This window comes from Amphibalanus amphitrite, unplaced genomic scaffold, assembly GCF_019059575.1.
Source record: "Amphibalanus amphitrite isolate SeventyFive unplaced genomic scaffold, NRLGWU_Aamphi_draft 001518F_arrow, whole genome shotgun sequence".
Taxonomy (NCBI): Eukaryota; Metazoa; Arthropoda; class Thecostraca; order Balanomorpha; family Balanidae; genus Amphibalanus; species Amphibalanus amphitrite.
In genome coordinates, this window is record NW_024883011.1 from 119154 (window position 1) to 143124 (window position 23971).

General features: G+C 51.4%; 2 protein-coding genes across 3 annotated transcripts; one reads left to right on the top strand and one right to left on the bottom strand.

The window, feature by feature from the left end:
• Positions 1–1544: 1544 nt before the first annotated feature.
• On the bottom strand, positions 1545–23764 carry LOC122373575 (glutamate synthase [NADH]-like). Of its 2 annotated transcripts, XM_043351786.1 has the most exons (30): positions 23540–23764; positions 22767–22930; positions 22151–22272; positions 21061–21209; positions 20348–20452; positions 19655–19790; positions 17154–17291; positions 16608–16793; positions 15952–16123; positions 15139–15299; positions 14626–14742; positions 14116–14316; positions 13585–13765; positions 10742–10950; positions 10286–10468; positions 9875–10023; positions 9470–9608; positions 8635–8820; positions 7879–8015; positions 7277–7436; positions 6798–6985; positions 6292–6414; positions 5867–6009; positions 5409–5527; positions 4820–5098; positions 4186–4428; positions 3717–3839; positions 3277–3435; positions 2804–2960; positions 1545–2349 (listed from the first exon to the last, which is right to left on the bottom strand). In XM_043351786.1, exons 1-30 carry the CDS (start codon positions 23647–23649, stop codon positions 2162–2164), a joined length of 4827 nt encoding a protein of 1608 aa, XP_043207721.1. In that variant the 5' UTR covers positions 23650–23764; the 3' UTR covers positions 1545–2161. The 2 variants fall into 2 exon arrangements, with proteins under 2 accessions (XP_043207721.1, XP_043207724.1); XM_043351789.1 differs by lacking the exons at positions 19655–19790; positions 20348–20452; positions 21061–21209; ... (1 more) ...; positions 22767–22930; positions 23540–23764 and adding an exon at positions 17890–18193.
• Positions 11612–13413, top strand: LOC122373576 (lysosomal acid glucosylceramidase-like). Its single transcript, XM_043351790.1, has one exon. It carries the CDS (start codon positions 11713–11715, stop codon positions 13255–13257), a length of 1545 nt encoding a protein of 514 aa, XP_043207725.1. The 5' UTR covers positions 11612–11712; the 3' UTR covers positions 13258–13413.
• Positions 23765–23971: the final 207 nt, after the last annotated feature.

Sequence of the window (23971 nt, forward strand, 5' to 3'; positions counted from 1 at the left end):
CTTTGGCACCACAAATGATATAAGACTAACCGACTAGCTCAAGCACATAAAATCATAATAGCACACACTCCTTGAAAGAGCCGATGCCTTTTTGATTATTCAGATCTTAGCTGACGTCATATGCGACGCCATCAAATGCATCGGAATTTTAGCAAAAATATCGATCAAATTGAACGCTCTCGAGTCGGTGAAGCCACCAGTGGACTCGAAAAGATCTGTCCAATCAATTGATGTGCGGCATGATCAAGTGCTCATTTGATGCATGTCAACCGCCTCTGACGAACTTCGTGAACTGAGCGACTTTGACCTGGCTTTGGTCTGAGGTCAACGCCCCAAGTTGGCCTCAATCAGAAAAAAACATCACACTCGCCTGACTATGACGAACATGTTGGTGTCAAAATCGCTGCTCTATGACCGTTTTTGGCGAAGTTACATTAAGCAACCAAAAAACGAGCCGTCGAGCCTCCACCGAACTTAAAGGGTTCTTGACCTGACCCCACGGCTCAACAGCTGGTATAAGACCTCAAAACCGGGTACCAATCACTGCGTCTCGCGAAGGCACACGTTCATGTTTTTGCGAGGCTCGACCCAATCGGTGTCGGAACGGCTAGGGAAGTTTCACTCCACCCCCTCTCGGCCGAACCGCAAGGATGTAGACAACTGACAGGTCCGGCGAGGGCTCATCGTGGTAGTCATACGAAAGAGACTAGCACAGGCCATGAACCAATTGGGAGCTTCTTATGAGGCAGACTTAGCAGTCGCACTCAGTTGAAACCGGATCGGACCGGATCACTACCTTCTTGAGCTTCATCTTCAGTTACTTGCCGCCTTGCGGCCAGTCCCTGAACCAGCAGTTCAACAGTACGCCGGTAGGGTGTATCTTGCCTGCGATGGGGGCCAAGTCGTCCTGTGGTCAGAGGACGCTTCGCAGTCCGTGGGTAACCAGGGAGTGGACAATCGTGGGTTATCTATCGTTTAATCGGTTATGCTTCTACATGACAAAAAGATCGCTAATTGCCACTGCGCTTTTATCTACAAATGAGATAGGTGTTAATCCATTTGGCAAATGCGGAAATAAAAAAAAATGTGACACAGTCATCTCCATCCATTAAATCAAAAGAAATGTCTGGCAATCATTGGATTGAATAGCTGACGTTTAAAATTCGATATTTAAAATACAATTTCACAATTTTCCCAACACATATAGCAAGCGAATGTCGTTGGCCTCAAGTGTGCTCAAACAGCGAATGCCGTTGGCCTAACACGCTTGGCCTCAAGCGTGCCTCTTTTCGCTCAAACTTCCTCGCCGCACATGAATATATTTTGCTGACTGTGAGGTCACGATACGCAGCTACATCAGCACCATGTCCTCTACAGCTCAGCTGTCCATACCTACAGCGTACCCATAAAGCTGAGTCGGACCCACTTCTGTCTGCAACAAATACGTGAGCTGTTCGATTATTGGAAGACTGTTGGCAAACGACGATATCCTGACTACACATCTGTGGGTATACACAACCTCTACACGCAGGCACAGCGACCAATGGTGGCAGAGAAACCATTTATTTCTAACGAGAGTCGACTGACTGACTGGTTCCACCACACTCACTCATTCACACATACACATACTGCTCGAACGGGTCGAGGGCCACGCCGTTCGACCGCACACTTCACAAAAGCTCTCACAGAAAACATGCTTCAGAATCTCACTCAGCGTCGTCTCGGCCCCTCAGGGAGACCCTCGCGCACGTGGTTACTCTTCTTCCGACAGCCTCACTAATCCGTCCTTCTGGCTGCAGACAGATCATCTGACAAAAACCGCGCCCTGTCTCGAGACGGACGTCCGGCCACGGCACCCAAAGCTCTTGCCGCGAACGCACGCGGGACCACCTCGCTTTACCCATTCTACACGACAGGGTACTGTCTCACGCCAGCACATCTAGCCCAACCGCCAGCTATGCATCTCCTCGTAGCACCGTAAGCCAAACAAGAAGCAACGATCGGCCACACACACCACGACGAGGGTCAGGATGTCGAGCTGGGCCGGCTGGCCCTCCAGTGCTACTGAGCACACCACTATTAGCACTAGACTAGCCGGCGGCGGCTTCGGGCAACGGGTGACGAGAGTGGCTCGGAAGCGGCGGCGCTGACTGCTAGTAGCCTACACGGGTATCTCGTAGTCTTCCAGCGGGTCCCAGGCCTTCTTTTCACCCATGGCCGGGATGCGGATGATACCTCCCTCGCTGGGAAGCATGGTGAGTCCGTCGGAGAGGAACTCGTCCACCTGCCGAGCCACCTGACGACCCTCGGAGATGGCCCACACGATCAGCGACTGGCCGCGGCGGCAGTCTGGAAACGAGGCGGGACCGACGAGTGTTAGACTGGAGGGGCACAACTAGTCAGAGAGGGAGAGACACACTCGGCCAAAGCGGGGGGAGTAGGCGGTCATAAGCGAAGGAAGACACTCGGTTACGGTAGTGGAAGAGCATCCCTCACAGAGGGAGGAAGACACACAATCAGAGCGGGAAGGACATACTACGTTATGGAACTGGACATTCGGACAGAGACCAGCGGATCGGACACTCAGAGCAGCATTCATGAAATGTTGGGATGAACAGTAGATACAGCAGTAGAGTCAACGGGAATAACTGAAGGAATACGTCGAAGTAAAGTGTAAAATGACCAACAATGATAAACAATTTTATGTTCCACAATTTTAATTCCATCGTCACGGGTGAGAGTAACTACATTTTACATCCCTGTAGACGCACCAAGCCGTAGCGGGCACGCCCAATCGCCTTACCTCCCGCTGCGAATACGCCCGGCAAGCTGGTATTGTATTTTCCCGGCGGAGTCTTGACATTGGAGCGGGGGTCCTGCTCGAGCTCCATCTGCTTGATGAGGTCGGCCTCCGGGCCCAGGAAACCCATGGCCAGGATCACCAGGTCGGCCTTGAACACCTGGTGGGAGACGATAACCATTGGTCACATATTTTACACGGGACGCTTGTGATAAAATGCACACTGGCTTTGTCTATGTGTGACTCGTTTCACAGTCAGACCAATAATAACAGAATACGTCAAACTAAGTCAGTTAAGCCGATTATTTCAGAGGAACTTCGAGGTAAGACAATTCGGTACCTTATTGGTGTGATGACAAGGGAAGCTGTAAGAGTAATATGTAATACACAAATTATCAATCAACATACCAATAAGATAGCCTCCGAACTAGAAAACAACCCTTCACCGAAGAGCTGATTGTGACTACCGCACCCACCTGTTCGGTGTCGGGCTGCTCCTTGAGCTGCCAGCGTCCCTCGTCGTCCTTCACCCACTCCACACGAACGGTGCGCACGCCCGACACGCGGCCCGAATCGTCCGACAGAAACTCCTTGGACATGATCGAGTAGTGGCGCGGGTCGGCGCCGAATTTGTGCTGTAAGACACAGGGGGGGGGGGGTGAGGGAGGAAGTCAGGGACCATTAGTAGAGTATACAGTCTGGGTAAGAGGAGAAAGCACTAACTACACAAGAACGACAGAGAGCGAATGAAGTGGTTCTCTCGTAATCTTTGAACGAGATTAAGATGATTTACCGACTTCATAGTGCAAATCATGTTGGAGCATTTACGTAGCAGCAGTTAATAACCGAAATGTATCGATAGCTTCAAATTCAAACTTCAGATATCGCTACCTTCAAGCGGCATCAGGTCACCTACCTTGACCTCCTCGTGTCCGTAGTCGACACGGAACACCTTGGGCCACTCAGGCCAGGGGTTGTCGCTGGCGCGCGAGTCCGGCGGCCGCGGCAGGATCTCGAATGCCGTCACCGAGCGGGCGCCCTGCCGAAAACGCAGGCATATAGGTCAGACAACCGGCGAGTGAAATGTTGACAATCGACTCCCTATAAAACCATTGCAGATGATTAACCGAATCAGCTCAAGTCATGTCATCAGGGTCAACTTCCCAGCTGAGCCTGAGCCTGATAAGATTGCCTGGCAAGCTAGCGTGTGCGCATGACAAAAGAAGAATGGACCCACTTTTAGCTATCCCTTGCAGCAGAATCACTAAATGCGACTCAATAATCACACAAAACGTCCAACTTAAAACGCTCGTCCATCTCCACATATTCCGAGGTCACGTTCCTAAAGCAGCGATGGTCATTAGTTTGGATTCCCCGTTACGTACGTGCCGCAGGGAGGTGCCGATGCAGTCGTTGCCCGTGTCTCCGCCGCCGATGACGATGACGTCACGGTCCTTGGCCGAGAGGCGCGTCTCGTCAATGTCGTTACCCATCTGCTTCTTCTGCCACGTCTCCAGGAACTCCATGGCGAAGTGGATGCCCTCCAGCTTTCGGCCGGGGATCGGCAGGTCACGAGGCCAGGAGGCACCCGTGCATAGGATCACGGCGTCATACTCACTCAGCAGCTCCTGGATGAGGGAGACGGGGTGTGACGTTATATCATCCAGCAGCTCGTGCGGGAGGGAGGTGGTGTGCGACATCATACTCATCAGGAGAAAGGCAAATCAGTGATGCCCATTGTCCATGCCCATTGTCCATCGACTTTGGGAGGGATACAGGACAGGAAATCTTCTAACAGCAGCTTTTACAACAGGCAGACGGAGGATGTCAAACTTACATGATGAGTGATGACCATGCTGAGATGAGAACTTACATGATGAGAGATGACAAATTACGTGACTCACAACCAGAGTTTTTATGGGAGGGAGGCGAGGTGTTACGCTACACAGGCTGAAGAGTGGTAGAGAAACGGCCGTTAATTCTGACGACAGTTCACGCACCCCACCGCACCCGACTCACCTTGGGCTTGACGTCAACGCCGACATTGCAGTTGGTGACGAACATGACGCCCTCGTCCTCGAGCAGCTTGACGCGGCGCGCCACCACTCCCTTGTCCAGCTTCATGGTGGGGATGCCGTACTGGAGGAGGCCGCCGATGCGGTCGTTTCGCTCCAGCACGACAGCTGTGTGGCCGGCCTTGTTGAGCTGGGCGGCGGCCGCCATGCCGGCCGGACCGCCTCCCACGATGGCGACCTTCTTACCGGTGCGCCTGAGCGGCGGCTCCGGGTGCACCCAGCCCTGGTAAAGAGGGAGGGTAATTAGGCAATACGGTCATATGGAACAAATGACAAATCGACGACGGTCATTTACGAGATGAATATGACAAATAATGTCCTAAAAAACGTCAAACAAGAGCTGTGAAGAGGATGAGGCACAACAGATCGCATCACGCTTGTACCGACCGCGAGTATGGAGATAAAGCAATGAGCGCATGTTGAGTGATACCAGCACACTAACAATGTCAGCGCTTTCTTCGGGGGTCTTGATCCTGTCCGCATGGCTCATGACTAGCAATACAGTCAGAGGTAAATGCCACCCTACGACCCACCATTTCGAATCCGTGGTCGATGATGGCGCACTCGATGTTTTTGATGGTGACCGGTGGGTTGATGATGCCCAGCACACAGGCGCCCTCACACGGCGCCGGGCACACGCGGCCGGTGAACTCTGTACCGGAGAGACGAGTCAACGTGAGGTGGTGAATTGGAAGAAAGGGAACGGTTCAGGTGACTTATGTATGAAATTTGCCCCGTCAAACGCAAATGGAAATACTGCATGTCAATTGCGATAAATTTCTAAAAAGTAGGGCAAACAGACGTCCGTCAGTTTTTGCCCCCCTTCCCCCTCCCCCCAAGCGACAAGCTGCATTTGTATAAGCAGAACACAAGGCTAAACTATTCGCTCCTTACAATCTCTCTATATAATATCATCGAGCGCTGACAAGACTCAATATCAGTTTTAACTTTTATGTCTCCACTGAGGCCAGCGAGCGGCGGTCGCACTGACCGGGGAAGTTGTTGGTCTGCAGCAGGTGGTCCAGCGCCTCCTCCCACAGACCCTTGTACACCAGGTCGTTCCACTTGGGGATGATGTTGCCCAGCGGACAGCCGGTGGTGCTCTGACACATCGGCGTGCCGCACTCCATACACCTGGCAGAGAGCAAAGCAGCGATTAGAAGATAGTCAGACACTAAAGACAGACCCACGAGCGGTGAGCAGGCGGTGAACGACCGACACACAGACCGACCAGTGGCAACCGTGCACACCCGCAAGTAACCTGGGCTTTTCAAATACGGAAGCAAAACGCAAAAGGAAACACGATGTTCATTAATTTCGGCAAATGACCAAGTCATCGAAGACGAGGAACAGGCATGGCACTCTTGTCTCTACCCCTACGAGCACGGAGAAAGCCACAATCCGTGTGGCACTCACCTTGCCGCCTGGCGCCGCAGTCCCTTCTTCACCAGCTTGTGGTTGTAGATTTCGTTCCAGTCCTTCATCCGCTCCGCGGCCGACCGGTACATGATCTTCTCACGGTCGTACTGCAGGAAGCCCCTGGGGGTGGAGGGTGAGGAGGGTTAGACGTTGCACGTATGTGGGACGTAGGTGCTGGTTTGAACAGAATGGTTGGGGTTGCGAATACAATTCATATAAGAAAGAACACGGTCGCTAAAACCCACGCACAAAGCGTACGAAATAAGTTCGATAAGCAGGCACTTTCAGCCTATAGTGGCTGATGTGTGTCAATTGCCCTACACACATAGGAAGTGCTTGCAATGCCAATGTAAGAAAGACACTATGTGAAATGCCTCTCAAGAGGCTTTGACATAAAGCGAAAGGCGATTTAACTCAGTAATAAACTCAGTCTTAGCAAGAACCGCTCTAGCAGGATGCCAACACATAGACTACGGCTCGGCTACACCGCCGAGTCGACTGACCTCATCTTGTCCAGCTTGACAAGCACCTTCTTCTCCTTCTCGGGGTCGGTGATGGAGTCCTCGATGTCCAGCACGTCCGGCTCCTCGTCAGACTCCTCCTTGGCCTCCTTCTTCTTCTCCAGCTGCTTCTTCTTGAACTCAGCCTCGGCCAGTTGGCGCAGCGCCCGACGGTACTCGTACGGGAACACCTGGAATATTGTCATAAGGTCACACAGGTGAGACAACAGGTCACAGACGGTCAAAAGGAGAGTCAGCTGGCGCAGCGCCCGACGGTACTAGTATGGGAACACCTGGACGGACGAAAGTACATGGTCAGGAGCAGGTCTGACGTGGGGACAAACGGTCAGACGGCCAGAGGCTGGTAACAAAATCAGAAAATGGTGCTACGGTCAGAAGCTGGTCAGCGATCACACACACACACACGGTCATACGTTCCGTCTACGACTCTACGTTATGTCTACGTTACATCCGTAACCGACCTTGGTGAACTTCTTGACGCTCTCTGGCCAGTTGTCGAGGATGCGCAGGGCCACCAGGGAGCCAGTCTTTTCGGAGAACTCACGGAGCAGCGCCTCGACGAACATGATGTCCTCCTCCTTCTCCATCGGCAGCAGGTCCACCATCTCCATGTTGCACTTCCTGATGGTGTTGGAAGAGAGACGGTCGTGAGTAAGTGACCTCCAGTAACACTCTCATAACGTAGATCTCTCACCAGAGTGCGACCAATTTATGGGAATGAAACATAAGTGGTAGGCACACCTATTAAAGAATAAAGAGCATTCGATAATTTTGATTGAAGGATCTCGCTTAGGCGGAAGCTGTTACTATTGATACTACTAAGGTAACGGAAGTGCCTAGGCACACCAGAGCGGCTCTAACGGTTTTTCCAACAATGCAACGCGCATTGCCGACTGTGTAACTTAACTATATTGAACTTTCCCTACGATTTATCTTTCAAAAGCCTCATAGTTCGATAGGAAAACTTGCAATTACAACACAGCCCAAGTCGCTCTCCTCAACAGGCAAATGTTGAGAGCGACTTGGGCTATCTCCACATTGTTTTGGCGTTTGGCGCACTCACTTCTGGAAGTCCTCGGCCACCTCGCTGTACACGTAGGCGATGCCTCCCGACATGCCGGCGGCAAAGTTGCGTCCGGTGGGTCCGAGGATCAGGACCCGACCGCCGGTCATGTACTCACAGCAGTGGTCACCCACGCCCTGTGGGAACAACGGGAGACGGGGTCTGATCGGTCAGGGCTAGCTACTCGGATAAATACTAATTATGTTAGGAAATATTACTTTTACCGCCCGTGAGACATATTACTTTTCCCTCACATATACCGCCCGTTATACTCGGATAAAACAGACGGCTGGTGTGAGCCGTCGTTGATACGGGATTGTATTCTACTGATGTTGCCAGACAATCTGAAGCTTGCACGTTAGAACGAAAAATGTAACACGCTCTGAGCACAAAGTAACGTTAGACATATTAAGTGGTAGCTAACTAGAGTTGCATCTTTTCATTATCCCAGCGAAATTAGGCACCCTGACCAGCTGTTGCAAAGTTACGCAGAGAAATACCATAATTAGCCTTCAGTCTAATGAAAAGTGGTAACAAATGACATCCTCTTAGAACCATTTCAGGAACTCTTGCAGACAAACTTCGTCTCGAGCGAGCAATATGCTCAAAATTACGTTAAAAACCAACCACCGAAAAGTCAATTTGGGATTGGCAATTCACTCAATTCACAATGATACCAAGCTACTTGACCTACTGTTTATTCCGAAACCCCCTTACCCTCCCCTGATCCCCCAGCCCCTCCCTCTCCCTCCTGACCTCGATGACGGCGGTGGCTCCGGAGTTTCGCACGCAGAACCTCTCGGCCGCCTGTCCCCGGATCATGGCGCGGCCCGAGGTGGCGCCATAGAGGCACACGTTGCCCACGATGATGTTGTCCTCGGAGTGGAACTCCTCCGGCATGCCCTTGGGCGGGTAGATGGTGAGCTCGCCGCCAGACAAGCCCTGTGGAGAAAGGTCACAAGGTCAGACGTCCGCTCATACGCCGCCAGACATACCCTGCGGGGAAGGGTCACAAGGTCAGGCGTTCGCTGATACGGGTTAGTTAGTCCACTCCTAATGTTGCGAAAAGGTTAATTCCTGTTATCTCAATATGCCGAGGATGATGTCCGAATGTCTACAGGCCGTGAAGAGTTGAAGACGTTTAACATTAAAACTTCTGTAGTCCGGGTTCATTGGCGAGTCAATTCACGTCCCAGTTATTTGACAGTTCCCTCTCCCGTGATTGAATGTGACCTTATCACGCACTAAAACGAACTTAATAAAATCAAGCAATGTGGAATGAAGCGCGCACTGAATCAATGATGGAAATGAGAAGCAGCGGCTTAATTATCAATCAGTGTCGAAATGCAGATAGTTCACAGTTACCGAAAAGATGTAGCAGTCGCAGTAATCAACGACCGACCATACTCTCGTGGCTGTGTGCCCTTACAGCTCGCCCGAATGATACTCAGGCACCAGCAATAACACTTAGCTAGGTTTTATAGCCAGACAATTGAAACAACCTCTTAACACAATCTGTAATCACCGTAGGAAAGTTCCACTTCGACAAGGTTTGACTCAGCCTGGGTGTCTGGTATAATGTATGACGCACCTTGCCGACATAGTCGTTGGCGTCTCCCTCGAGTGTGATGTGCACGCCCTTGGAGAGGAAGGCGGCGAAACTCTGGCCGGCCGAGCCCTTCAGGTCCAGCTGGATACTGTTGTCCGGAAGGCCGGCGTCCAAGTGCTTCCTGAAAGACGGAGAGGTGCGACGGTTAGCGTGCGACAAATTAGAGATAACAACAGGGTGTCTTCCTGACCGGACAGCGGGTGGAAGAGCGACAGCCAGCGGGGTCGGGTACGAGAAAAGTCAGACAGCGGGCTATCCTTCCGACCTAGGCGTGAGCACGGGGACTGCAATGCTAGATTGTGACATGATTCTGGATATGACTAGACGACTGTAACATGAGGGCAGCAGGTGCGGTTATCTGTAAGAATCATGGTGTCGTTAACTCACTTGGCGATGTGGTAGCTGAGGGTGGCGCCGAACGTCCGGCAGTTGTTCATGATGTCCGCCTGGATGTGCACACGGTCCGTCTTGCCGTCGATCACGTCCATGCACTGGGCGATGATGCCCTCCTCCATTCGGGTCGACAGCTCAAAGTCCTGCCGGGTGGTGACGACGTCAGCACACCGAAACAAGAGAATGGGTGAACATAAGGACAGCTGGCGGTAGAAAATACAGCAACAAAGCGATTACAGGATTTAAAGACGAGTCGATAAAATGACGCGTCAAAATGTAAGACTGTCTGTCACGGCCAGGCATATATTTAAAAGCACATTACCCAGAGTGAGCCCACGGATAACAAACAGAGAGTGAACCTTCCCTGGACAGCACCTCAAGGAGGGAGCTCCAACACAACCCTACCTGAGCGACGCTCCCTCCGAGGATGTTGGTGTTGGGCCGTAGATCCTGAGCGTGCAGCAGGATACGCGCGAAGTTCAGCAGCTTCGTCTTGGGCGGCAGGTCGTCCCGCAGCTTCAGGTACTGGGTCTGGCCGATCAGGTCGTTGAACTTGCGAACGCCAAGCTTGGCCATGTAGCCACGAACCTGAAGAAAAAAGTGGTGATTACATCATGAAGTAGATGGTAGACAATGTCAAAACATTGGTAGTATCACTACAAAATCGTGTGCTGCCGTCTATTCCACCGTTCGAAGTATTCTTGACCAAGAAAATGCTTTGAGGAATGCGGTTACGATAGATTAAAGCAAGCCCATACTCATTCCCATAACATTTCTCATCGCCTCTAGCATCAGCATTACATAGCTCCCTCCCTCCTTTCTCCCCGAATCTCTGTAGCCACCAGCAGTCATCCTACTAACCTCCTCGGCCAGTAAGAAGAGGTAGTTGATGACGTGCTCCGGCTGTCCCTCGAACTTCTTCCGCAGCTCGGGGTCCTGGGTGGCAATGCCGACCGGACACGTGTTCAGGTGACACTTGCGCATCATGATGCAGCCCAGCGCGATCAGCGGCGCCGTGCTGAAGCCGAACTCGTCGGCACCTAGGATGGCGCCCACCAGCACGTCGAATCCTGACGAATATATCAGCAAGGTTAGATCGTGACTGATAGGACAGACAGATGTGATTAATGGGAAACGTTCGGTTTCACCAGCACGTCTCATCCTCACAGAAAGGGAGCCGTGTCCGTGAATCGTAGGGGCGAAGGCGAAAGGAACGTGTATCGGGAGATAAGTGATTAATTTATATAATAAGCTGGAGATAGGTAGGAGATAGGTCCTAAATGACACCATGATATAGCTTGAAGAATTCGCTTTATCATTCTAATTCGTGCATGAAGTGAAAAGCATGTTTATATGTAAAACAAACGGCACATATTTAACATGACACAAAAACGATGATTGAGGATACCGTCTGAACAATCTACACCCCGTTACTTTCATCGACACTCCACTTTCTAACAAACATGTTCCTAGAAGACTAATGAACGCCGCTTGACGGCCATTGTGATAACAAATCGCGGCCGTTTCCTGACCCTGCCGCCGTTCGGCCACGAATGTTTCCGCAGCTGTCAAACTCTCATCCGATAGCGGCTCCGAGCCGTCGGGCCGGCAAATAAACCCCTGGGAGCCGCTCTCCGGCTGGCCGCCTTCCAAAGCCACGCCACTGCCGCCAGGCCTGACGCCGGGCAGATGGGCCGAGATAGGGTCGTTACCGACTGGGCCCTCGGTCAGTGTCAGTGTCGGCGCGACCGGGGACGGAGTAAAGCTTGGTGGTCCGACCGGACCGATTCAGCGGCGATACGCCACTCGCCGGCACAGACCTCAGCTCGACCATGGCAGCGGTGGTGCTGCTGCTCGCCGTAGCAGTGTTGGTTTCACCGACCGCTGCGGAGTCGGTGCCCTGCGAACCGGTCAAGTTCGGCCATGACAGCGTCGTGTGCGCCTGTAACGCGACCTACTGCGACACGGTACCTGAAGTACCGGCGCCCGCTGCCGGTGAAGCCGTAGTCATCACGTCTACCCGAGCCGGCGCGCGGTTCCAGCTCAGTTCTGCCTCCTGGAGCACCGAGCCGCGCGACGCCAACCGACTGGCGCAGCTGCGGATCGCTCTGGAGGGCGCCGAACGCCGTCAGGAGGTGTTTGGATTCGGCGGCGCCTTCACCGACGCCGCCGGCATCAACATCGTCAAGCTGCCCGAGGCTGCGCAGGAGCAGCTCATCAACTCCTACTATGGACCGGACGGCATCGGATACTCGGTGGCGCGCGTCCCGATGGGTGGCTGCGACTTCTCCACCCATCCCTACACGTACGCCGATGTGGCTGGAGACACAGTGCTGGCCAACTTTTCGCTGACTCACGAGGACACAGAGTACAAGCTGCCGTACCTACGCCGCGCGCTGGCCGTGTCTGACACTGAGGTACGAGTGTTCGCCTCTCCGTGGTCGGCACCCGCCTGGATGAAAAGCAACGGTGCGCTGAACGGCATGGGCCACCTGCTGCCGGAGTACTATCAGACCTGGGCTAACTACTTCGTCCGATTCCTGGAGGAGTATGACAAGGAGGGTATCTCTATGTGGGGCGTCACGGCACAGAACGAGCCTATTGACGGCGATATCCCCGAGTTCGCCTTCAACTGCATGGGCTGGACGGCTGAGTCGCAGACAGAGTGGATTAAAACCAACCTGGGTCCGACGCTGCGGGCGTCACGATTCAACGCCACCAAGGTGATGATCCTGGACGACCAGCGATTCCTGCTGCCCGCCTGGGCCGACGTCGTGCTTGCGGATCCCGAGGCGGCTGCTTACGTGGACGGCGTGGCCGTGCATTGGTACGGAGACCCATTCTTCCCTGCTGACGCACTCACGGCCACGCACAACCACCACCCGGACAAGTTTCTGCTCAACACTGAGGCTTGCGAGGGCTCCTACCCGTGGGAGATCCAGAAGGTAGCGCTGGGCAGCTGGCATCGCGCCGAAAACTACGCTGCCGACATCATCCGCGACCTGAACCACTGGGTGACCGGATGGATCGACTGGAACATCGCGCTCGACATGAACGGCGGACCCAACTGGGTGAGTAACTTCGTCGACTCTCCGATCATCGTAGACGACGAGCTGCAGCGTTTCTACAAGCAGCCCATGTTCTATGCGATGGGCCACTTCGCCAGGTTTGTGCCGCCGGGTTCCACGGTGTTGGACGCCGGCGTGGAGCAGGGAGACCTACTCAGCGTGGTGGCCGAGACTCCCGACGGCGGAACCGTGGCCACGCTGCTCAACACGGGCGATATTGAGCTGGAGGTGAGCCTCACTGACCCGGAGCGGGGCCATCTAGACCTGACGCTGCCCGCTCGCAGCCTCACCACTGCTAAATGGATGTAGCTAAGGCCAGGATAACAGGTACCAACTAACGACGGAATAGTGCTATCAGAAATTGGTCGACGGCAATGAGGCCTGTCCCGCTGTTAACAAATGTAAGTTAAGCGCAATTAGCTGTAACGTGTGCTAATAAATTTCCTGTCCGTGATAAAACCAAAACTTTTAAAAGTACTACGCATTACACCGAAACGATAAAATCCGACACAACCCAAGCAACTAAAAGACTATACAGTATACAGCAACTACCTGAGGTTTCGCCATTACCTGACATGATTATCGCCTTTACAAATCGCACCCTCCCATCTCTCTAAAGTCCCCCACTACTCTCACCTGTGCGGATCTGCCCGTCGACCTGGAGCACCACGCGCGAGCGCAGGTTGTTGAGCGTCAGAGTCTGGTGCGTCTCCGACAGGCCCAGTTCCCAGGGCAGTCCGGCGAACTTGATGCCCGTCCAGCTGCTGGCGCCGGTGCCGCCGTCGTGGCCCGATATGGTGATGTGCTCGGCCTTGCCCTGTAGACAGAGGCAGAAAGGGAGGGGTCACGACGGGGCGTTAGTCAGCGGGACGGGGGACAGGGATAGTAAGGGAATAATTAACCTACGCAGGCAGCGGTCAGTGTTCGTCGAAATGTACCACTGTTTGTCTTAAAAGGCACTTTTGAATGTTGCAAAATACACCAATAATGGTGAACCACCTTAATCAGCACTTCCTTAACTTGGGTGGCCAAACTCTAGTTTCCTCTGATGACAATTAACTGCATCTGTTTGATCTCTCTTGCTTCCTATAATCACCATTGCCAGATCACCCTTTCAAGGTCCCAATACGCTAAACCACTGTACAAGCCACTAGCAACCGTACTCACCTTGGCCACGCCGCTGGCCACCACGCCGACTCCCACTTCGGAGACGAGCTTCACGCTGATGCGGGCCGCTGGATTGGCCGACTTCAGGTCGTAGATGAGCTCTGCCAGGTCCTCGATGGAGTAAATGTCGTGGTGCGGCGGCGGGGAGATGAGACCCACGCCGGGCACCGAGTGACGCGTCTTCGCAATGTCCTCAGACACCTATCGACGGGGGAAGAAGTTATGGACGCAGCTATGGATATGTGGGTTAGGCAGCTGCACCACACAAGTATTCAAGCCAACGTGACAAATATGGCAAGATAAATACACGAAGCTCACCCATTACACTGGATGGTGACACAAAGTCGTCTATGCTTTGTTGCCCCCAAGTCAAAAACAAAGGTAACCAACTCATGTGGAAAAATAGCAGAAATGCTGCCTGATTGACGCAAACGACCATGCAACCCGACTCAATCAGCGCCCTGCACGTATGTAGTCTCTGGTTCATCTCCAATCCCCACCAAGTCTCACCTTGTGTCCGGGCAGCTCGCCACCCTCTCCGGGCTTGGCTCCCTGCGCCATCTTGATCTGGATCTCGTCGGCATTGGCCAGATAGGTGGCGGTCACTCCGAACCGGCCAGAGGCCACCTGGCAAAAACACGGGGATAGTGGTGAGTGGTGGTGGAAATAAACATAAACCTGACGGTGCGCATATAGATCCGGAACACAGAGGCTCCGTAATTGGCAACAAAAATCCGCTTTCAGGAAGTGCCACACAGTTCGACGACTGACGAAACATATGTAAGGAAAAAGAGAATTCAATTCGCAAGTTATCGACAAGCATGAAGAAGGAGAGCTAGCGGCATTGTTTCGTACTCACTACGCTAGGTTGGCGGCCCCAGCCCAATTTAATCGCAGCGCTTTCCTTGAACATCGAGGACCAAAATTATCTAACAATTAGCCAGCCCAACCCAAGTAACGTGTCCCATTCGGGGACTATACCTCCTACCTCTCTCTGTTTTCCTCCCAGCCGGCAGCACAAACCTGTTTGATGGCCGATCGTTTGATGTTCTTGGGGTCCTCGATCACAAACCGTTCAGAGTTCTCGCCGCCTTCACCGGTGTTGGACTTGCCGCCGACCCGGTTCATGGCGATGGCCAGAGTCGTGTGCGTCTCGTACGAGATGCTGCCGAAACTCATGGCGCCTGGAGAAGGGTGGGAGGAGTCAACAGCGGACGGTGTAAACGGAATGTGGGGTGGCGCCAAGTGCGGAAAGCGAAAAACACAATGCGTCACAACTAGAGATGTCATTCGGTTTCGGATACCGACTTTTTGGTATACCGATACCAAACCGATACCAACTTGGTATTTGGTATTTCCAACCTTATGTTTTTGGTATTTTGTTGGTATTATGAATCCTCAATAATGTATAAGAGGCTGCGAATTTGGTAAAAAGTTTGTATATTCCTGGTATTCCAAAGTTGGTTTGGTTCCGGTATATTCCCATGGTTTTTGGTTGGTATTTGGTTTGGTATCGGTATCCTGATTTTCTGTAATTGACATCACTAGTCACAACTGTGCACTCGGTGGTGCATTGCAGTGATGTAACAATCCATGTAACAGAATGCGTAATGACAGTTCCAACCAACAGTCAACTGGAGCCTGAGGTCATAATATCGTAGCATAAACAGTCCTTCACCTTTCTTCCTCATTTTCCACTTTCTTCACTAATCAGTAGGTAAACTACATCAACATTTACCAAACCATCTCTCTCGTGTCCACTTTTCCAATGTCCTTTAAGTAACTCCATCCAAAGCCCCTCTTCCCTCTCCCAGCCATTAGTGACCGACCACTGACCAGTGCAGAAGCGTTTGACGATCTCGCTGGCCGGCTCGACCTCGCTGATGTCCACCGGTGTCTGCGACTCGACCATGGTCAGCTGTCCGCGCAGGGTGCACTCGCGGATCGTGGTCATGCTCGACGCCACGAACCGCTCGTAGGCGTTCTTGCTGTTGGTGCGCGCTGCCGCCTGTCGGACGATGAGAGGAGCGCAGGCTGTTAGATACGCCACTAGAACGGTAATCCTGACTACAACCGCTCACCAAGCGATAACTTTCAAATCTATCACTGGAACGATGAGAACGGTGCAACGAGACATCCCTAGAACTATTTGAGCAGACAGCACCAAATGACGAACTGTTGAAGATCCGAAGCTACCGTCCTCAGTCGCGGCTACTTCCCCTGGCATCGTCTCTAACACCTGTTCCCCAGCTGTCTATCGCCTTGCCCACCGTCCAACGTCCAGCTCACACCCTCCACATCAAACCACCCACGGTCCACGGTCCACGGTCCATGGTCCACGGTCCACGGTCCACCTACCACCTCCCACCATCCACTTCCCGTCATCCCCTTCCCCTCCACCCACCCTTCCACCGACGTTCTATATACTCTGCTTCCACCTAACACCCCTCCCCTCCACAACGTCCACCATCCCCTCCCCCCCCCCCACCGACCTGCAGACTGGCGATGTTATCCGGGTCGTTGATGTGTTTCTCGCCGCCCTTGCGCCAGTGGTAGTAGCCCGGGTTGGGCAGCACGTAGGTGTCACACTCTCGGAGATTGTAGGACAGACGGTGGCGGCATAGAGCCTCGTCAGCCAGCATCTTGAACGTGACGCCGTCCAGTCGCGACGCCGTGCCCTGGGGAAGGGAGAAACACAGTGGTACGAATGAATGTATCGGGGAACAGTATCCTCCAGTCATATCCTCCAGTCGCGACGATACACACCGTTGGTGAGACTCGGTTGCAGTTTTGGATGCTGTGTGATTCACTCTTTTCGCTACTGGGCAAAGAACACATGACATGAAATGGTGGAAGGATTTTCGAATAAGCGGGGCTACAATCATGGAGGATATCTCTGAAGTAGCCTAGCCTGCTTGAAAATTAACAAATAAACAAAATATCAGACACGTCGTGTTAGGACTTTTACGAATCAGCAGACAAAGAATGAGAACAGGGCACCAACAGCAGTACCGAGACCGACTTCTTCTAGCACCTACCTTGAAGCACTTGTCGATGACCTCGTGGTTGAGTCCGACGGCCTCGAAGATCTGCGCGCCCTTGTAGGACTGCAGCGTGGAGATGCCCATCTTGGCCATCACCTTGGCTATGCCACGGGACATGGCCGCCACGTAGTTCTGGAAGATAAGCCGTCACGGTATCACACACATGTCTGTGGACTGTCGAGTGCGTCCGGGGTTATTAATAAATGGTGACCTTTGCTGATCACCTCCGCAACGCTGGCTGCCGCTGACTTCCACGATGAAAGTACGATATTAACGTAATATCGTCCACTCGTAACAAAGTTCGATAAATTAATTTAAACTGTTACAAGAATAACGATCGTCATTTTACGTAAGGTTCGCTCCAAGGCTTTATTACATCAACTACTCACAAAACGAGTTTGAGTTGCGTTCAAAGTAAGTGTTAATCTGCAGATTACCAGGGCACATCAAAAGAACAGAATGACCTGGGCCTAGCGCTTTAAGGCGACAGTGCAGCTTACATTAACTATTTCTGGCGCGTTGGGCAGAGACAAGTCCCCAGAAACTCAGTAATATGCCGGTCGGACAAATGGGCCGGTAGCCATGAAGAGCTGAGGCCTCTTGCACCAAATTACTTACCTAGGTAAATTCCGATTTTACCTAAATTCTCTTGCACCAAACTATCCACCAAAAAACGCTACCGTGAAAATCTAGGTACCTAGAAATTCTACCGAGCGGCATCGGAACTTACCAGTTGTTAAACTCCGACCGGCTGTTTTCCTCTTGCACCGAAAGCCGGAAAGAAGTACTCGCGGATAAATTTTTGACGGTTTGACGGTAAACGCGGGCTTCCAAAATAACTAGCAAAACCTTAGGTAAAATGATTCAATTAGAAACAATAGGCACAATACACGATAATCCACGGGTACTTTTATGTAAATTAGGCATTACAAAATGTTTAGACAATGATAAATCAATGTTTTATGAGTGAATAATAATATAATTGACCAAATGCTCCATGGGTTCACAGAGGTGCTTCTCCGTACCAAGGCGATAAACCTCCGTAGCAGAACAGCCAGGTTGAAGACTCACTCGTTGTCATGGAAACGAAGCTTATTTGCTCAAGTAATTTAATATCAAAATAACTTCTATCGGTATTTACGTAAATGAAAAATGATTTCATAATACCAAAATGTATATTAATAAAAACAATATCCATTTAATTGTTTTCTTTAGTTACTATTTGTTTGCGCCCACAAATAATTCGTCGCCGAACAGCCAATCAAAACAAATCCTAAAAACGCGAGCTGTCAACTTTACCTAGGTAGGTAGGTAGGATGGTGCAAGAGAAGTTACCGCCGTAGGTAGTTTTACTAGGTAGGTATTTTGCCGATTCTACCTAGCTAGGTATTTTGGTGCAAGAGGCCTCTGCCCACATATCACAATTTCCCTGTCAGGCTGTTCACAATGTCCTGAGGCCTCTTGCACCAAAATACCTAGCTAGGTAGAATCGGCAAAATACCTACCTAGTAAAACTACCTACGGCGGTAGCTTCTCTTGCACCATCCTACCTACCTACCTAGGTAAATTTGACAGCTCGGGTTTTTAGGATTTGTTTTGATTGGCTGTTTGGCGACGAATTATTTGTGGGCGCAAACAAATAGTAACTTAAGAAAACAATTAAATGGATATTGTTTTTATTAATATACATTTTGGTATTATGAAATCATTTTTTATTTACGTAAATACCGATAGAAGTTATTTTGATATTAAATTACTTGAACAAATAAGCTTAGTTTCCATGGCAACGAGTGAGTCTTCAACCTGGCTGTTCTGCTACGGAGGTTTATCGCCTTGGTACGGAGAAGCACCTCTGTGAACCCATGGAGCATTTAGTCAATTATATTATTATTCACTCATAAAAATATTGATTTCTCATTGTCTAAACATTTTGTAATGCCTAATTTACATAAAAGTACCCGTGGATTAATATGTATTGTGCCTATTGTTACTAATTGAATCATTTTACCTAAGGTTTTGCTAGTTATTTTGGAAGCCCGCGTTTACCGTCAAATCGTCAAAAATTCCTCCGCGAGTACTTCTTTCCGGCTTTCGGTGCAAGAGGAAAACAGCCGGTCGGATTTTAACAATTGGTAAGTTCTTTGCCACTCGGTAGAATTTCTAGGTAAATTTTCACGGTAGCGTTTTTTGGTAGGTAGTTTGGTGCAAGAGAATCTAGGTAAAAGCTGAAATTACCTAGGTAGGTAGTTTGGTGCAAGAGGCCTCATTTATAGTCCTGACTTGTCACGAGAACCAGGAGCCATGCCTTCATATATCCGGGCATTAGACCTGGCGTCGACACAAACTACCAATCCGCTAAAAATACCCGGTCTGCTGTGCGAACGTAAAGGTCCTCTCGAGCACCATATACCCACACTTTACCTAGATTTCGATAGTCTTGGTCAGCCCCGCCCCTCCCCTTACCCACCTCCAAGACAGGTGTGTTCGTCACTTACCGTGAAGATGACCTTGTCGGTGAAGGTCTCATCCAGGACCTTCTCCTCACGGAGGGCGGCCATGATCTCGAACACCATGTAGGGACAGATGGCGTCGGCACCGAACCCGAGCAGCACACACATCTGGTGCACCTCCCTGCACGAGCACATACACGCACAAACGAAACGGGAGCGGCGGTCAGGCAGAGTGGGGCGGCATTCGGTGGTCGCTAACAGGGTTTGTGCAGCTAACGAACGGGTGTCTCGAATAAATTAGTGTTGTACACGTATTTAGCATCATGACACGTCAACTATCTGTTACGGCAAAATATTATAGTGATTGAAGAAGATGCCCGAGCTCCTACCATTGATATAACCATACATCTCTAAAACTTCAGTCATTGACATCTTATCCCGTGAAACAATTTCGTAAATAAATTTCATGCCTTAAAGAGATTATGCCTAAGTTCGTAAAGTACATAAATAGCTTCGCTTTATAGGACGGTCATTCAACGAAAATTGGTTTTCTCAGAACGACCTGAGCTGAAATTATGAGGCGGTGCAAACTCGTCCATCGATCTTCTTCCCCCAGGCCAATATAGCCCGAAGAAGATCAACCGCTTCCTCGACCGCCACTATCTGTCCAAACGACCTCGTTCATCAGAGAGTGTGAGTATGGCAGAGTCGCCACGGTAAGCGACTTTGTCCACTGACCTAGCCTCTCCGGTCTCAACGATGAGGCCGACCTTCATCCGCTGACGCTCCTCAATCAGGTGATGGTGGGTGGCGCCGAGCACCAGCAGGGGGCTCACGGGAACCCTGAGGATGGAAAGAACGTTACGGTCAGCAGGGGGCTCGCGGGAACCCTGGGGACGAGAAGCGAAACGCGGTCAACAGGGGATGGGGTGGCGCCGAGCACCAGCAGGTGGCTCACGGGAACCCTGTGGGACGGAACGAAGCGGCACGGTCAGCACTCAGCAGAGTAGAGTACGGTCGATCATCACCAACCAGCAGAGGGCTCATGGGAGCCCTGGGAACGAGAAACGGAGCAGCACAATCAGAAGGGGAATGGTGGCATTCAATCCAAGCAAAGGGCTCACGGTAAGGGCTCGGGGAATGACATTGGCGTTCCACTCAGTAATAAATACGTTTCATCGACGCGTAACACGCAGTCCACGCACCTACATCCTTTCTAAACAGCAATAATATCTCTCTATACCAACAGTCACATCGGGCAACATCAACAGTACCGTTATCCATTTGGAATGGCCTCCCTAACTTGCAGTGGCAATGACTCGAAGTCAACACTCCTCCCTATATGCGCCTCTTCGTCGCTCGACAGTGACATATCCCCGAAGGGTGTTCCTCGATGATCATTCCGTCCTTTGGCATTACTCTACACCCTCTACCATTGACCCTTTCCTCACCTCTCGGGTCCTGCCTTCCTGTCGGAGAGAACAATGAGCTGGTAGCCGTCCTTGGCGGCCTGGCAGGCGGCGCCGGCCACCCGGTCAATGGTCGACAGCATGCCACGGGCGCCCTTCTCCACTGGGTACGTCACGTCGATCACGCACGTCTGAAACGGGGGAACAGGAAATTATAGATGACGGCAGGTGTAGGGGACGGGATAGGCGGAGTGATGTGCCGCCTCATGTGATGTACTATGCGTCGGACAAACGTACCCCAGTGTGATATCCTCATATCACATGGAAAACGTGTGTTAGCAGATGCATCTCGTTACACGTTGGGGTACATTCAGCACTACACGTTATGAGCAAATGAAAAAGAAGTTTTGTCCCACGATACAATCTTTTATGGCATTAACAAGACCTACGTGTCTCATACGGGTCTCGTGACTGTCAATGCATCTAATGATATCAATGTTAACTTCTATGCAATCATTCAGGAAGTCATACATGTCTAATGTGTCACATTAGTTCTTGTAACAGTAACACAATCGCTGCAAATCACCACAGGCTATTAATTATTCTGTCGGACGGAGGCATGCGTCTGGGCGACACTCGTACATGTCACAATTTGTCGGTGGTATTGTAAAGGTCACACCGACTCCACTGTGCGGTGATTGAGTATGACATCATTAGTGGTCCGCACACGACCAGAGGGATCATTAGACAACGTCAAATACGGCCACTTATGTCGTCCGAGTAACATCTCTGCTGACCAGCGCCGCGGAGCTCGAGTGATTTATGGACCGGCCGGCCGGGAGCAGTTGAGGTCAAACGGTCTCCTTTGTACGACCATTGTGAACCACGTATTTCATAAAATTCAAACAAACGACCCCAATAAAATTAACGGTAACAAAACAAACTTTACAAGATTTCCAGCCGTGTATCGATAAAATTGTCCGCATACTCCTTACCAATGTAAAGCGAGGGACTGACTTGAGTAAGGTAGCTGAATGTATAATCGATCTCAATGTTTGAAATTACCACAAAATTTAAATATAGAAACATTATATCAGCTCGTGTTCATGCACAGTTCGCCGCCGGCACTGACCCGCCAGTTTTTGTACTTGCAGTCCACGATGACCTGCAGGTCATTGACAGAGAGGATCGGTTGCTCCAGGTACAGTCGGTTACACTGGAGCTCGCTCGACTCCAGAATGTTGGCCTCCGGACCTGGCGGGGCGGCGAAAGGTCAGGTCAAGTCAGGTCAGGTCACACAGGTCAGGGCAAACTGAATAGCCTGGGGACGTTAGGCAAAGTTAGTTAACTACTAATGATTTCAATAATTTCACGGAATGGTCAGGGTTAACTTGCAAAGTATGCATATAAGTTGTAACAAAATTCCTGTCCATACAGCAAGGTAAAGTGTTGGCAAAACTGCAGTCCATTGGTTCAATTTGTTCATCGTCACTGCTATGGCGCCCAAGAGTCCGCTAACCGAACAAAAGCAAAGGAACGTCGATAATGATATTGCCAGCTACTCGCTCGCATTGTTCTCCCGTTGCGACGATAACAGGTCGTCAGCGCGGCAGTTGGGAACACTCATCCACTCAATTACCGGTCTCGCTCCTCTCCATTATCCCCCCCCCCCAACCCCTCCCGACACGCCACGCTCCTACAATTGATCCGCACCCCGCCCCACCCCCAGCACTGCCCTCAGAACGTACCGATCGGGCAGGCCAGTGACATGACAATCTTCTCGCGGAACGGGTCGATCGGAGGGTTGGTGACCTGGGCAAACAGCTGCTTGAAGTAGCTGTAGATGAGCGGCATGTACTGGGACAGACAGGCCAGCGGCGCGTCGTTGCCCATCGAGCCCAGAGCCTCCTTCCTGTAGGCGACAATGGGATTGTGTCAGTGACATAAACCGGACGCTGCTGAACTGTCCGTACGTGACATAAGTAACCTAAAACGCGTTCAAAATAAGTAAGAATATAGGTACTTTGGTAAATGAAAAATAAACAAACCATAAGGAACGCGGAATTATATGTATGTCTTGCGCGAAAACATGCGAGTCTCAGGACCATTGTACGCAGGAAACGAGTCAATTTCCAAGTGGAAGCGACACGGTGCATGCGAAGAAAGTGTCACGCGATGGGAAATAGCTATAGAGTGGTTACATTTACTGCGACTAGTTACGAAGGCTGTTTGGATACCCATCAGAGGCAGAGCATAAACATGATTAAGAACGCAATGTTACATTCAATTAACCATCACCATTAATTTTCCGCCACGTTGAATCCCGGAGCCCACAAACAGATCCATCACCAAGCCCGCTCTCTCCGACACAACAATGAATAATCAGCACCATCCTACCACCCTACCCAGACAACATGTCCCCAAACACGGGTCATAGTGTCCAGCCCTGTCTCATCTGACCATCCGTCTTCCTCGACCCCTCTCTCTCTCCCTCCTCCCTCTTCCCTCCAGCGCTACTCACTTGGTGGTGACCATGGGCAGCAGCAGCAGGGTGATGGTCTCCACGGTGAAGCCAAACATGGCCAGTCGGCGGTCACCACCGAACATGCGCCTCATCTCGGCGTGCGTCATGGTCGCCAGTGCAGACTGGCTGCTCGAGACACGCTTCAGGTCCAGCTTGGGAGGCTTCAGGGACACGGCGGATGGCTCCTTGTGCGCGCCGTGCAGGTCGTTCAGAGTCACCTGCACGTGAGGTGGGGGAGAACGCGAGTGATACGGGTTCCCCGGTACAGATAGGGGTGAAGGGAGGTGTGGGTTTAAAGTAAGACGTAAGACGGTGTCACCCGTTTGAAGTGGCGACCTTGAAGGATTAAGTTTTGAATGAGGGATTAAGTCAAACCAAGTTTCTTGCTAAGATCCGAGAAGATTGGGCTATAAGCAAAGGAGTCAGGAA